The sequence below is a fragment of the Kluyveromyces marxianus genome, chromosome 3, assembly GCF_001417885.1.
Source record: "Kluyveromyces marxianus DMKU3-1042 DNA, complete genome, chromosome 3".
Taxonomy (NCBI): domain Eukaryota; kingdom Fungi; phylum Ascomycota; class Saccharomycetes; order Saccharomycetales; family Saccharomycetaceae; genus Kluyveromyces; species Kluyveromyces marxianus.
This window is the reverse complement of record NC_036027.1, coordinates 970,840-985,128: the sequence shown is the minus strand read 5'-3', so window position 1 is coordinate 985,128 and position 14,289 is coordinate 970,840. Positions and strand designations below refer to the sequence as shown.

The 14,289-nt window shown below is 36.7% G+C and overlaps 10 protein-coding genes across 10 annotated transcripts; 4 read left to right on the top strand and 6 right to left on the bottom strand.

Annotated features, from left to right (window-relative positions):
• Positions 1-18: 18 nt before the first annotated feature.
• MLH3 (mismatch repair protein MLH3) lies at positions 19-2,145 on the bottom strand (the record flags this gene model as incomplete). The annotated part of the gene is made up of 1 exon (XM_022818964.1): positions 19-2,145. One exon carries the CDS (start codon positions 2,143-2,145, stop codon positions 19-21), a length of 2,127 nt encoding a protein of 708 aa, XP_022675577.1.
• A 416-nt stretch (positions 2,146-2,561) lies between these two features.
• SVS1 (Svs1p) lies at positions 2,562-3,221 on the bottom strand (the record flags this gene model as incomplete). The annotated part of the gene is made up of 1 exon (XM_022818962.1): positions 2,562-3,221. The coding sequence occupies one exon, from the start codon at positions 3,219-3,221 to the stop codon at positions 2,562-2,564; it is 660 nt and encodes a 219-aa protein (XP_022675576.1).
• Positions 3,222-4,169: 948 nt separating this feature from the next.
• KLMA_30444 (uncharacterized protein) lies at positions 4,170-4,976 on the bottom strand (the record flags this gene model as incomplete). Its single annotated transcript, XM_022818961.1, has 1 exon — positions 4,170-4,976. The coding sequence occupies one exon, from the start codon at positions 4,974-4,976 to the stop codon at positions 4,170-4,172; it is 807 nt and encodes a 268-aa protein (XP_022675575.1).
• A 263-nt stretch (positions 4,977-5,239) lies between these two features.
• Positions 5,240-7,042, bottom strand: BEM4 (Bem4p; the record flags this gene model as incomplete). Its single annotated transcript, XM_022818960.1, has 1 exon — positions 5,240-7,042. The coding sequence occupies one exon, from the start codon at positions 7,040-7,042 to the stop codon at positions 5,240-5,242; it is 1,803 nt and encodes a 600-aa protein (XP_022675574.1).
• Positions 7,043-7,488: 446 nt separating this feature from the next.
• Positions 7,489-8,769, top strand: PFU1 (Pfu1p; the record flags this gene model as incomplete). Its single annotated transcript, XM_022818959.1, has 1 exon — positions 7,489-8,769. One exon carries the CDS (start codon positions 7,489-7,491, stop codon positions 8,767-8,769), a length of 1,281 nt encoding a protein of 426 aa, XP_022675573.1.
• A 949-nt stretch (positions 8,770-9,718) lies between these two features.
• FYV4 (mitochondrial 37S ribosomal protein mS41) lies at positions 9,719-10,096 on the bottom strand (the record flags this gene model as incomplete). Its single annotated transcript, XM_022818958.1, has 1 exon — positions 9,719-10,096. One exon carries the CDS (start codon positions 10,094-10,096, stop codon positions 9,719-9,721), a length of 378 nt encoding a protein of 125 aa, XP_022675572.1.
• A 300-nt stretch (positions 10,097-10,396) lies between these two features.
• On the top strand, positions 10,397-11,254 carry MED6 (mediator complex subunit MED6; the record flags this gene model as incomplete). Its single annotated transcript, XM_022818957.1, has 1 exon — positions 10,397-11,254. One exon carries the CDS (start codon positions 10,397-10,399, stop codon positions 11,252-11,254), a length of 858 nt encoding a protein of 285 aa, XP_022675571.1.
• Positions 11,255-11,490: 236 nt separating this feature from the next.
• Positions 11,491-12,093, top strand: CPR5 (peptidylprolyl isomerase family protein CPR5; the record flags this gene model as incomplete). Its single annotated transcript, XM_022818956.1, has 1 exon — positions 11,491-12,093. One exon carries the CDS (start codon positions 11,491-11,493, stop codon positions 12,091-12,093), a length of 603 nt encoding a protein of 200 aa, XP_022675570.1.
• A 399-nt stretch (positions 12,094-12,492) lies between these two features.
• On the top strand, positions 12,493-13,329 carry KLMA_30438 (uncharacterized protein; the record flags this gene model as incomplete). The annotated part of the gene is made up of 1 exon (XM_022818955.1): positions 12,493-13,329. The coding sequence occupies one exon, from the start codon at positions 12,493-12,495 to the stop codon at positions 13,327-13,329; it is 837 nt and encodes a 278-aa protein (XP_022675569.1).
• Positions 13,330-13,410: 81 nt separating this feature from the next.
• GPI11 (mannose-ethanolamine phosphotransferase GPI11) lies at positions 13,411-14,064 on the bottom strand (the record flags this gene model as incomplete). Its single annotated transcript, XM_022818954.1, has 1 exon — positions 13,411-14,064. The coding sequence occupies one exon, from the start codon at positions 14,062-14,064 to the stop codon at positions 13,411-13,413; it is 654 nt and encodes a 217-aa protein (XP_022675568.1).
• Positions 14,065-14,289: the final 225 nt, after the last annotated feature.

Below are 14,289 nucleotides of genomic sequence, written 5' to 3'. Positions count from 1 at the left end.
TATTTAAGTCTTACCATTTTATAAGATTTCATAATCTTTGTGCATAGAGTTAAACATATTATCGTTTATTTCTACTATAGGTACCACAGAAGGTCGTCCATGTGCACATTGAAATGGAAAGTGACAACATGATAATTCTGAAATCATGATTTTACACTCCTCTTTTGAAAGTGACGTACCGAACATTATGGCTGATCTACAGGCTTTTGAATTTATAATTTCTAGGTATACTCTTGGCATGTTAGGGATAATCATCCACCACTTGGAAGAGAACCCTTTTGTATAAAATGACTTCGCCACTCTTCTCCGTTTATCATTTTTTAAATCATAGACGTGCTGAAGGAGAACGCTTTTTAGAAATGAATGATCATTTCTAACCTTATCATGTAAGAAAGACGGAATTTTTAGGATTGTAATAAGGGACTCCTCATCATTCCCTTCATTTAATCTCAAAAATATTCCCCATGCCTCAAACTCACTAAGAAACTCATTAAACCAGTCAAACTCTTCAACAGAAACTTTTATATTCATATCAGTATCGGAACAGCTGATAGTTCTGTTATGAAACATGTTTATTGTATCTTTGAGTATACTTTCCACCATGATTCTCTCATGGCAAGCATGTTGATCAATAATCAATAGTCTACTCTGTGATTTGACTAAAATGAATTTGCAGTCTATCTGTTTAATAACTTCAAATTTGTTAATATCTGACTTTAATAATTTAAAGTCTTGAACCGCGTGATCCTTCAAATATATAGATTCTGTTCCAGTTAAGCTTAAAGTTCTAATATCAAATTCGGAGTCGTGTTTAAGATCGTTTCCATGTACATTAAACTTTGTGCACACATTTATTTTATCCTGAAGTTTGAGAATAATTGAGTTATCTTTAGGGGGTGATTTTAATACATCCAACAGCTTTTTTTTATGCTTAGATTTAGATATTTTGGATGTGTTGTAGGATGATTTCGTTATTGTCGGCAATGTAAAAGGCTTATTAACTCCATTGTAAAATTCAGGTTTATCGATAAAATATTTTTCCACTGGTTGCGGAAACTCCTTAGAAATATCATACCCAAGGTGACGCAAGAATGATAGAACTACATTTAAAATTAGAGGACTGAGTATGTTTAGAGTTTGAGATTGAAATATAGTCTTCCCAGGATCCTGAATGAGATCGGAAATATCTAGCGGACCGTCACAACTAATTAGGAACAAAGGATAAGAGTTGTACGGAGTTCCAACAGATTTCACCGAAAATGACTCCCAGTTCTTCTCAACGTATTTTGTTGCCTGAAATTGTCTATTTATTAAGGAAAAGAATTTAGAATCCTCATATTTTCTCCCATTTATGAAAATATATTGATAATCTTTAGACATTATTGGATGTGTTGATATAATACCCTTGACTGAATAAGATTTGAAAGAAGCTGATACGTACTTTAATTGTTCTTCTGGAATAATATCACCAAAAACATCGCGTAAACTTCCAACTATTCTCTGAGGAGCATCTAGAGATTGATGCGTACGCCAAGAGGAGATTTTCAGGTCTCCATTCACATAAACTTTCAAGAATACCTTAGGATTCTTTATAAGGATCGATAAAGCATCTGTTCTTAATTCATTTAATATGTCCGATAACGCTCTTCTCTTGTGCATTTCCCTGCGAACTGGTAAGTTGTAAAACAAGTCTCTCACGTTGACAATAGTCCCATTTTGTGAACTGGCAAATGCATCCCTTTCCGTGTCAGTGCAAAGCCTAACGGTACCAGTAAATTCTGTTTTCCATACTCCACTATATCCTATTGGTTTAGTCACTATATTCATTCTGCTGCATTGAAGTATCATATACAAAGCTTCTCCACGGAAACCATACGTACTGATTCTTGGTAATTCCTGCAATGATCTGATTTTTGAAGTCACATTTCGAGACCCTAAAATATTCAAGCAATTTGGCTCCAAACCCTGGCCATTATCTTGGACCCTGATATTGCATTTATCCGTTTCTACTTTCACCACAATATTAGTTGCATCGGCATCAACGCTATTTTGAATAAGCTCCTTTATTACGGTATTAAGCGAAACAACGTACTCGTGGGACTTCAAAATCTTCGTAACATTATCTTCTAACTTTATCAATGGCATGCAAACTTCATGTTATTTTCAGCCATCAGTCTCTCTCGAACATATAAGTAGATGTGGAGGAATGCTCAGCGGCTCCCTGTTATAAAAAAGTGATTAGAAAGAATTTATTTACAGAAAAAAAAAAAAAAGTTTTATCTTTTTAATCAATTTAAAGTAACTTATAAAGAGGTTACCCGAACGTGTCTATGTATTAGAACTACAAACATAGTCAATGGGGGAAACAGGTGGTCGAAGAAGAGGTTTAAGGACTTATCGCTACCGATACCGTTGTCGTTACCGGCTATAATATAGCCATAATCTTCGTTTTCGACTGTTATAACTGCAATGTATCATAATATTAAAATCAAAAAAATTCAGATCAATAATCGTTGTAGGTGAAGGAAAAGAAGCCGGTACGTAAATATGTAAGAACTGGATTAAACCAAGCTGCTTACAGTGCTGTTTCCGTAGTAAGCAGATGTTGCGCGAATAGCAGGGGACGAAGTGGCTTCGACGGTAATGTACTTAGTAGCTTGGTATTCAGTAACAGTGACAGTTTCTGGAACACAGCTAAAGTTACCCAATAGTAGCTCTCTACCCACAGCGCTAACAGTGGTAGCAGTTGCTTCACCAGCACTGTTTGAAAGAGTGATGGTTTGTAACATTGTTGTAGTCAATGTAGAGGTGGCGTCGTCAGCGTACACTTGGTTCAACTTGTCGCCGGCGATGGTAGCAGACCCTGCAGCTTCTGATGTCGTGGAAGAAGAAGCATCATCTTCGCTGATAGTGTGGTAAATTGTGACAGTGGTGGTAGATGTGGTGTCGTCGCTCACTGTTAGAGTGGCATCATCGCTGGATGTTGGGGTGGTAACCACGGTAGTCACTTCACCAGGAGTAGCGGTCGAAACTTGAGAGCTCACTTCACCATTGGACAAGGTTAAGTAAACTGTCTTGACAATCTCACTTGTGATGGTCGAAATAGTGGTGATTGGAGCAGCTGGTGTTTGTGGTTGCAAGGTGGTCGTAGAAGACACATTGAAGTATTGTGCAGAAGCTAAAGGAGCTAGCATGAATGGGGCAATTCTGTTGAATCTCATTTTGTAAGGTTATCTTTTCGTTGTTGCGACTGGTAGTAGTTAAATTATCAAATGAATGGACGAGACTTATAAGAAGTATTCAATAAGCTCAAAGGAAAGTAATTGTGCGCTGTATATTAGCTACCAGGTAGTGATAAAGGAACGTAAAAAGTTGGAATGTTTGCTGAAAGGAACAGAAATAACCAATGAAATGTTAGAACAGTATTCAACAAGATGTCAAAAAGTATTGAACTGACTCTAACTTCGAGCACAAAAGGTTTCTATTCGCACACTCTCTATATATACACATGGCACACCTCTCATAAAACCAATGAAAAACCTGGAAAAAAATACAACGCACGGAGGGAACGGTGGCACTACGCCACTGCCACTGCCTATTAGGACGGATTCGTTACATTCTCCTCCTCCAAATTCTTCACCGTTCACATCCCTATAAAGGTCATCGAGTTTGCCTATTTTTCGTGGTCTCAATGTTGTATGGCATCGCATACCAGCCTTCCCGTTTTTCGCGTCCTCTTACAACAACGCGAAATTCTAAAAACTTTTTCGATTTTCTTCTTTTCCAACAAACCATCTGAAAATCAACACAGAATAAACCGTAGACAATTTCAATATGTAAACTTCACGCGAGAATACTGCGTGTTTCATCGGAAAGAAGAAGATCGGAACGGCTGAGTTGTATCGATTTTTGTATTGGCTTGCATTGTTATGCATTGTTTTAGGTTTTTTTGCGCTGGAATGGTGCATTACCCTTCATTGGGCTTCTATTATTACTTGTTTCCTTATAATAACGATATTTTTTGCATGTTTTCTTGTACATCGAATCAGAATCTTGAAGAGGAAAAGCATACCAGTTACCCAAACAGTTTTGACACATATGCTGTAGGCACAGTAAGATTAGGGGAGTATTAAAAAGAGTAAATAAAACGTAATAATGGTGTATCAAAATTAGGCAGTTGAGCCGTAAATCTTATTTGAATCTGAAACAGAAAAGAATGGGGGGCGATTGCCTATTATAAGTGGTTCTTGATCAAAGTTATCAGCATTCCGAATGTTGATTCTATTTGAAGGCAGTTTTATGATACTATCCACACAAAAGCACTGAAAGCAATTCAAAAGCAATGGGAAGACAAACATAACTAAGAATACTTGTAGGTTTGGCCAGGGGTCAGACCATCCAAGGACCCAATTTGCAAACCATTCTGCCACATTTTCAAAATACAAAAGTATCAAAAAGAGACAACACTTCATCGATATCAATCCTGCAATAAAGACGGCCAGTTGCTTTGTGAATGCAGCTAACGAGGGTTCTCGTCTCCTATTGGGGGTCGGTATGTCTAATTCCGAGAAGTAGTTACCACTCTCGATGTTCTTCACTCCCATTCTCTTTAGAATGCTTTCATAAAACGTGAGACAACACCACAAAATTGGGATCCCCACTGTAGTGTCCACTAGAAGATTCAAAAAATACCAGTCACATTCGTCTCCTGTATAGGAGCCATCGTTATCTTTACCTAATAAAATCTCGTAGAGCCCCCCGCCTTTGAGCACACTTAGAAGCAAATTCATAAAATGTATACTCACTGCACCTAGAATTTGTTTCCCAACATCGAAACACCATACTCTCCAAGTCCTCCTTGGACGCTCAGATTGTCTTTTTAACAGTAGTGACGACACTACAATTACCCCCATTAGTAACTGAATGGCGATGGAAACAGGACCAAGGAGTTTGCACTCATTTTTACGCGGTTTCATTGGGGTCAAAATACCAGTGGCTCATGAAACCACAACTTCACAAAACGTCTCGTTTCAATGCCAAAGCTCTTTGACCATGTAACATGGTCAATGTAAGAACGCCGCCAAATATACCAGAAGTAGTTCTACAATTTGTTGGATTTAGGGTAAAGATATAGATTTTTGATTATATATGAATTTTATAAAGGGTAACCCAAAAATAAGAAAAAAAAAAAAGACTAACATGAAATCTACAAACATTAGCGGGTAAAATCATCTGAAAATTAGAAATATCTTCTTGCAAGGTCCTTTAATGTATCCTGGATAGTATTTGACTTGGAAGCAATCACAATTCCAGCAAGGTATCTTGCATTATTCCACACTGCTTTAGAAGCCGAATCCTCAGATGACTTAACGGAAAGAGATACTTCAAGTAATTTCATAATTTGATCTGAGAAGTTTTCAAATATCACGTCTTGTTTTTGAATATTCAGTTCTGTAAGATAGATACCCACTGATCTCAAAATATGGAAAAGAGATAAGGGATCTTTCAACATATCTTCTGCTTTTGCTTCTTTATAATAATTCAAAATCTTCGAAAATGTTTCATCTAATTGTAGTGGTTCTATCGATTTTTGTACTTTGGAGAGTTTGTCTATAGTCTGACATGAAGCTATGATGCCTCCATCAGAGATTACTTCATAAAATCTTCTTGAGGATTTGATCATGTCAGAAATTGTTTTTGAAGTGCTGATTGCAAGTAGCTTTTCGAGTAGTTTTTCCAATAAAGGTTTCAAACCTTGATAGTATTTCGACTGATCATAACAAAGAACAAGAATTCCAGCTAATCTTTCTAGCTCGGGTTTTGGTGTGAACATTATAATATCAGTCTTGAGTAATTTCCTGAGTAACGTAAGGAAACCTTGGAACTGGATAGGATCCTTAAAAACATTTGAAGAGTTAATGATAAGAGTGCAATCTAGTAGTCCCCTGATTTCATCTGCCTTTTCAGGATTCGATATATAGTTTGACAAAATTATAAGTGCAGATGCAATAGCATATGGTGATTTTTCGTCCTCGTTTTGACTTTTCACAATATCAATAGCAGTTAGGATATCTTTCTCGTTAGTATATGATAGGTTGCTTGATATATTTCCAATAGAAGAAAGAATCTCTCTATTTGTGATCAATTGATTCTCAAAATTCTTCTGATTAAGTGTATTCAATGATTTGAGAAGATTATGCTGAATGGAAGAGGTAGCTTTTTCGTCTGAAAAGTTGTATTTTTCTGAGCAAGTGCCAATGAAAATACAATGTGCTATATTCTGAGCCAAGTTCGGTAAAAATAACTCTTCTTCTGTCACCTCATCATCATTATTTTCAGGTTTATCTGTATTATCTTCATTAATTATATTTTGGCAAACATTAAACATCATATGAGAGAGACCAACAAGAAAATTCAATGGCAAAAAGTCCGTATATTGCTCAATAGTTTCAGACAAAAGGTCAAAAGAAATTCCAACAAGCATATTATATTCCTCTTCCAAAAAAATGCTCCTCATTGATATCATTAGCTTCATTAATGACGGTTGAATTTTAGGAGCAATTCTTTTATACTGCATTTTGTCATCCATAGTCAAGTTGGAAATTAAAACGACTGTTCTAGATTGTAATGAAATGGTATTTTCAGTATCGTCGGTAAGCCCAAATATCCTACCAGCATAGTAGTCTATAAATTCATTCTTTTTGTTATAATCCCCATCCCAAAATAATTCACGGTTCTTATCGTTGTCAATCAAAGCATTTGCCACACATCGTATGAACTCTGAGGACAACTGAAGATATTGCTGAGTGGAATGAGATTGATGAAAAGCATGGTCTAAAAGCGAGTATAGGACTCTCAAAAGCTGTGTCAAAAGTCCAGTTTCCCGGATCAAATTTCTATTTGATGGGGCTCGAAGATGTACAGCAAGTTGATCTAGTACGGTAAGATAGCTTTGTAAAAACACATCTTCAATAGATATACTAGATGCATCTGGAGCATTTATCAAAGGTTGTAAGCCAAAGAGTATCTCTTCATACTCCATGATAGGTACACTTTCTAACTTATATGTACGGACTCAATTTCCGGATGCATATATGTATGTCTACATTATATTGTTTATGGTAAAGTTATGAATACAATAAAATTGTACTGAAAGTTTATATATAATATTGATAATAATGCTAATATAAATAGTTATTTTACGAGTACATCAAAGAAAAAGCTGGAATGTGGGCAAATGTTTAAATTGAATTTATTTAGTGAATATATTATATATTGTTAGTAGCCATATCCAAAACAGGTAAGGTAAATTACAGGATCTTGTCCTCCTCCTAAAACTCTTCCTTCACATGTCTTAAAATAATAAAAAATTCCTTAAACTTATACATTAATAAGAACTAACTCATCACAAAGGAAAATGTTTCGCATAATTTAAAGCTGCATAAAAGGCCAGCACTACCTGCCCTCTTGAATATAAATAGCAAGGATATGGCTAATAAGAGAAGGCCTAAGAAAACCAAACCACCATATCGGAAGTATGTTGGTGGGGTAGGTTTTACTCATACACAAGGTTTTGGCGATGGACAAATAAATAATGATACATGCGTTGACGAGAAGTTCAAGCAGTTGACTTTGGAAGAAAACCAACTTTGTAACAAACATACACTACAACAGTTTACGCTCCAAACTATTACGATAGACCCTAAAGAATATAGTGGTATGAAACTCCCGTTGGAAGTGTTCAGCATTATTATTTCAATGATGGAAGTCCAAGATATTAAAACTAATGTTCTGTTAGTTTGTAGAGCTTGGTATCTTATGTGCATTCCTAGATTGTATCATACGCCAGTATTGACTAGTCGCAATTTTTCAAGGTTTGTTGATACCGTTTTAGGAGACAGGAAGAGGAAAACATGTGAGCACGTATTACATTTGGATTTATCACCAATTATACAAAGTGGTAAAAATAGCTACGTTTCAAAGATTCTTCGACGCTGCTCTAAAAATTTGGTCTCATTTACAGCGCCACAAACTAGTTTTGGAATAGCACCTTTGATCAGTCTAAAATCCTGTCACCATTTAAAATACCTTGACCTAGGGCTTGTTTCTGAGACGGTCAATTTGAAAGAATTATTCCTTGCTATAAAGAATTTCCATGAATTAACGCATCTTTCATTCCCTAGGAGCTCTATTGAATGTGAGGGATATCAAGAATTTGAGTGGCCGCCAAACTTACAATATTTGAAGCTTAGTGGGGGAATTAGTAACGAATTTGTTCAAGAAACTGTTTTCCCGAACACTATAAAGATATTAGAGTTCTCATTCTGCCCACAAATCAACGAACACTCGATATATACAGTATTGGCAAAGATAGGTGATAACTTAACGCAGTTATATTTCCATTATCCAATGCCAGCACTAAAAGATAATTCATTGGACTACGTATTCCGGTACTGTTCTAACTTAAAAGTTTTACAATTAATGATAGATTACTGCACAAAATGGGTCTTTAGTGAACATTTTTTCACGCAGTTACCATACCCAAGACCACTAAAAACATTAATTCTTGAGTGTAGTGGTCACCTGGGTCAAACTTTCAAAATCCATCCTGATGATCTCACAATTGCTATATACGAAGGCAGACTTCCCTGTCTTAAAACTGTGCGAATATCATCCCGCTTGGGATGGGACTCTCATAATGATGATGTAAGTGATTTGGTGTCATGTTTTGAGGATAAGAATAGTGGTAGTATATATATAACGTATTGAGTAGAACTCTCCTTCATTCGTCTTTCTTTCTTGAACTGCAGATCTTCTTGATTTCTTCCATACATATATTTTTAGGAACATATGGACATATCAAGCGTTTTTAAGCAGACAAAATTCTGGCAGTGAAAATACATTGGTGGAGACTAAGACATCAGAACAAATCACTTCAAAGCATTTCACAAAACTTTGATTAACAATGACTACTGGAACGGTATTCTTTAGCTCGTTCAACGTCACCAAACAAGTTTTCTATGTATGTCTATTGTGCTATTATCAACTTTCTGACAGAGTACTAACATCAATAAATGAGGGTCAATGTTAATATAAGAAAACAAAGCACACTTATGCCCTAGTCAACTTGAAACCATTAGTTCCAGGACACGTCCTAGTTGTCCCCTTGCGACGTGAGTGCATCTCAGTTTCTGATCTAACTCCTGAAGAGAATAAAGATTTTTTTGCAACTGTTCAGGTAATAAACCGATTCATTTCGCATGAGTTTAAGGCTGATTCCATTAATATTGCAATCCAAGATGGACCTGAAGCTGGGCAAACGGTTCCTCATCTACACACACACATTATTCCACGATACAAGCTAAATAATATCGGAGACAAAATATATGAAGAGCTAGCTAACTGGACCTTTGAGCAGCAATTATCTAACTGGAATCAAAGACGTACCGCTTACATTGAGGGAAGTGCACTATCATTGAATAATGAATTGGCAAAACCTGATGTTGAACGTCATCCAAGAAGTAATGAGGATATGTATAGAGAAGCGCAAGATTTGAAAGAAAAGTTAGAAGCGTTTTTAGCTGTTAATTCTACCCTTAACAACTATTACACATAAGAACGCACTTCAAGAATGTTGAAGCATACTATTTCAACACTTATGTATCCACTTATTTACATCTAATATTATTTACAAGGAATTGATGCCTCGAACACATAACTAGGCTGCAGCATTTCTTTGCTCTGCTCTCCACTTTGCGATAGTTTCCTTTCTCTTTCTTTCACCACCAAAGAATGACTTCTTTCCCTTCTTTATCTCCTTAATAGCTTCACCCTTTCTTAGCTTTTCAACTTGGCTTAGTATGTATCTTCTCTGTTGTACTGGAATGCCCTTTTCCTTCAAAACTTTCCCATCCCAGGCAAAAAGGTTTTCCCACTTGTTTTCATATGTTTCCGCAAACTCATCACATTTTCTTCCAATCTTACTCAAAAATGCTGATACATCTGGAATATCTTCGGTAGGCTTCACCGTCTTTCTCAAAGAAGTTTTGGAAGCTTGCAAAAACACGCTTGTACTTAATAGTCTGCGAGAAAACATTCTTCTTTCTGTTCGAAAATCACTAGCAAATATCGAGGTTGGAGTTTATGTACTGAAAAATATCCCTCCGCAGTTGTGTGATGTCAAAGCAACGTTTTCTCTTTGCTCTATCCAGTACATAATGTTATTCTTTATGATCAAGCTTTGACTTTTCTCATCTTTTTTTTTTCTTCAACAAAGGTTTAATCTAAAAGCATGCAGGCCAAGATTAGTAGAACCTTTATGAATAAAACAACAACAAAGCTGGCACGAAGAAAGTAGAAGGATAATCGGAAAACCTTCATACAATAGCCCAGAGAAATGTCACTTCCTCCATTAGATGAACTACAGTGGAAGAGTCCTGAATGGATTCAGACCTTTGGGTTGCGTACAGATAATGTTTTGGAGTATTTCAGTGGTTCACCATTTTTCGAAAAGACATCTAATAACCAGGTTGTGAAAATGCAGCAGCAGTTTTCTCAACAGGGTCCTGTTGGTGGTAACATACCTCTTGGTGGACAAGCAGGAGGAAATGGGCAAATTGGATCCTCAGGTGCTAGTCCTGGTGCTGATTCTAATGGGAGTTCTGTCTGTGGAACTGTGACCGCTCCACCTTCGGACCGCACTGCCATTTGGGAACGCTACCCTGTACACGCGATGCTTGAGCGAGAACTCATGAAGATGAAAGGTATTGAATATATCCTTGTTCTTGTACGAGAGCCAGACTTGTGGATTATTAGAAAACAGCGCAGAAATGGGCCTAACGAGACTACTACTCTTGGAGATTACTATGTGATAGGATCCGCAGTTTATCAATCCCCAACAGTGTACAAAATAGTACAAAATAGGATGCTCAGTACAAATTACCATCTTTCGCATGCTCTTTCTCAGCTCAACAAATTAGTTGAGTTTCATCCGGCACAGGGTGCCTCCTTTATGCGTTCATCGGACACTATACCTACTTCCGTAGCGAACAACACTACCACAGGTGCTACTACAGGTCATACTATTGCTAACACTGTTTCTGTGCCAGACACAGGGATGGCTAACACTGGAACATCAGGTGCCACAGCTGCAGCTACGTCAATTGATCCTGAACGCCGCCAAGACACGATTAACATGGAAGTTATGGATAAACTCATGACAACCAGCATCAAAGCAAACCCAGTGTATATATAACATTACTGTTGTAAAGTATCTCTATACAATCAGCCTTCAGTTCTAAGCAATAATTGACTGTGGTCACATGATAATTATTTACGGTTTTATATAAAGGAATCTGAAATTGGTGGCTTCTTTCTACCTTTAAAAATGTTTAAACTGTTCCTCAGATCCATGAAATAGCTTGTATTTGGTTGCTATTAAACCTAAATGCTTTACTACTAGCAGCACGATATCAACGCAATCCTACTGAAATGAAGTTATTGCTACATATTTTCTCCGTCTTAAGTTTTTTGGCTGCAATTGTGTTCGCAGATCCAGCTGTTACACATAAGGTGTATTTCGACATTGAACATGGTGATGAGTTTGTTGGAAGAATTGTGATCGGTTTATATGGTGAAGTTGCACCAAAAACTGTGGAAAACTTCTATGAATTAAGTATCAGTGAGGACCCAAAGATGGGTTACGTGAAATCTACATTCCACCGTGTTATTCCAAGTTTCATGATCCAGGGTGGTGATTTCACTAACGGTAACGGTACTGGTGGTAAGTCGATCTATGGTGAAACCTTCGATGATGAATCCTTCGAAGTCAAGCATGACAAGCCTGGTCGTTTGTCCATGGCTAACAGAGGTAGAAACACTAATGGATCTCAATTCTTTATTACCACTGTTGCTACCCCATGGTTGGATGGAAGACATGTTGTCTTTGGTGAAGTTTTAGAAGGCATGGATATTGTTCACTATATTGAAAACGTTCCAAGAGACCGTTCTGATAGACCAAAAGTTCCTGTTAAGATTTCTGCCAGTGGTGAGGTTGAAACTGTTCCTCCTAAGGAGTTGAATGACGAGTTGTAGATAACTATTTGTGTTCTATGACCCTTTAATAGACCTTTATGCCAGTATATATACCTTCATATTTATGTACCTACGTGTATGAGCATACATATGTGCGTGTATATGTCAATATACATTTCTATCAGTAATCTTAACTACTACCGGCTAGATATGCGGATATAGGACACCTGCTATTCACAATAACAGTTTTGTTTCTACTGTGTCTAACTTTCAATACCGGGACATTATTGGTTGTGATTTTAAAGAGTTTTGAGTTCTTAAAAGAAAAAAGAATACTTCAACCTTCAGACTTCAATTGAAGAAGAAAACACAAATTGCGTAGTTTATTTACTGATCCATTCGTGTTCTGCTCTTAGGTATATAGTGCCGTGAAATACCAGCCTTATTGAAAGAAAGGTCATGCTGCAATCTTTTAAAAGGTTTTCAACTAATGCGGGGATTCGCTCATCGATAACAGATCTGTCTGTGAAAAAACTAGGCACCGGTTCAGGTCCCTTTGTTGAATTTCCGGATATCCAGCCTCTTCATGATTCGCTTCTGCTAAGACTTCCAAGTTTCAGTTCAGTGGTTGGTAGACTCAATAATATCACAGTCATTGATGCTTCTAATGAATTAAAGAACGTCAAATTAACGGACTTGTTGGCCGTGAAAAAACAACAACAGCTTAATGGATTCATTACATTATCCACAGGGGACGAACCGGTCAATGTTATATGCACGGCATCCTCAAGGCTCAATAATGTTTCTGTTATAGAAGTTGATGACTACGAAAAAGGGTGGACTATTACAGACCCATTAAATACCATTGTTTGTTATGCTGGAGATATATCAGTGAAAGGAAATCAGATTAAAGGAAGGGGTCTCTTTGCCATAAATGGACAATCACCAAGTTGGCATATTCAATTAAAAGATTCAGATCAAATCCTAGTGCCTGCAACATCTATTCTTGGGTATAGCTCAACGGTATCTGTTATACCAACCAAAATAAAGCAACAATTTCAATTCAAGAAAATGTCGTGGATTAAGACACCCAATGCTCTTCAAACATGGATGGAGGAAAATATTAAATCCAAATACGAATATCTCAGACTTCTCATCAACAAATACTTCCAAAAAGATAAACTTATGGCAGATATTCGAGGACCCGGCCTTGTGATTATACAACATCAAAATTCCAGATATAACGAGAATCCTCTATTTACTGATGAATCAATAATAAAAGCTCTCGAGAAATGACCAAAACTTAACGTAAACTGTTCATATTTTCAAATATTCATACAAAGATTGTACCGTATGCATATATAATACTCTATTCAATTATATGTAACCGCCAATTGAGAATCCTATAAAAGCACCTATATAGGCACCCACAATCAACGGAATTGGCCATGCCTGCCAATCTCTATCCCAATCCAAAGGAATGACGCAACAACTAATCCAACACCCAATTACTATTGAAATGAAATATTTCTTGAAGTATCCAACTTTGAAATTACAATTGAAGACATCGTACAGTGCTGGATATGCCAAAAAACAACAGTGTAAAGCAAGTAACCAAGACTCTTTTAATAGTTCCACAAAAGGAGCACCAAAGAGAATTATTATTACCAAGCATGGGATTGTTAGAAGCAAGCATGCCACCAAAGTCACGCATACGAGAAGCCAATTAATTCTTAGTCTTTTCTTCCCATAGATTGTGTTTTTGTTGAAACGAAATATCAAGTACAAGACCTGGGATGGAATCATAATATACAGCAATTTAACCACATCGAATGTGGAATATTTGAGGAACCAATATAACATGGCCAATAGATGAAATGGGATTAAGGTCCATGATCTCCTAACATAAACCAATGGTGAATCATCGTCAACATGACCTTTTCGGTGATGGTGTGCATTCACGTTTGTTAAGTTTTGATCATCAGAAAATGATACAGTCTTTTTTGCAGACTTCCGTTTCTTCGCTGGCATTCGAAAAGCTCTATGGACTTATTCAGAAAAGCCTGTTCTCTTCACCTTCTTGTCGTTTTTTTCCTTTATTTACTATAGAGTATGTTATTCTTATTGTTAAGATGGTTTTTTTTACATATTGCACTTCTTCTTCGAATTGAGAAATATTAACAGAATAAGATTGATTCTCAAAGAGCGAAAAATCGACCAGATTAAATCACGTTTATAGTATCATTTACAAAAAAT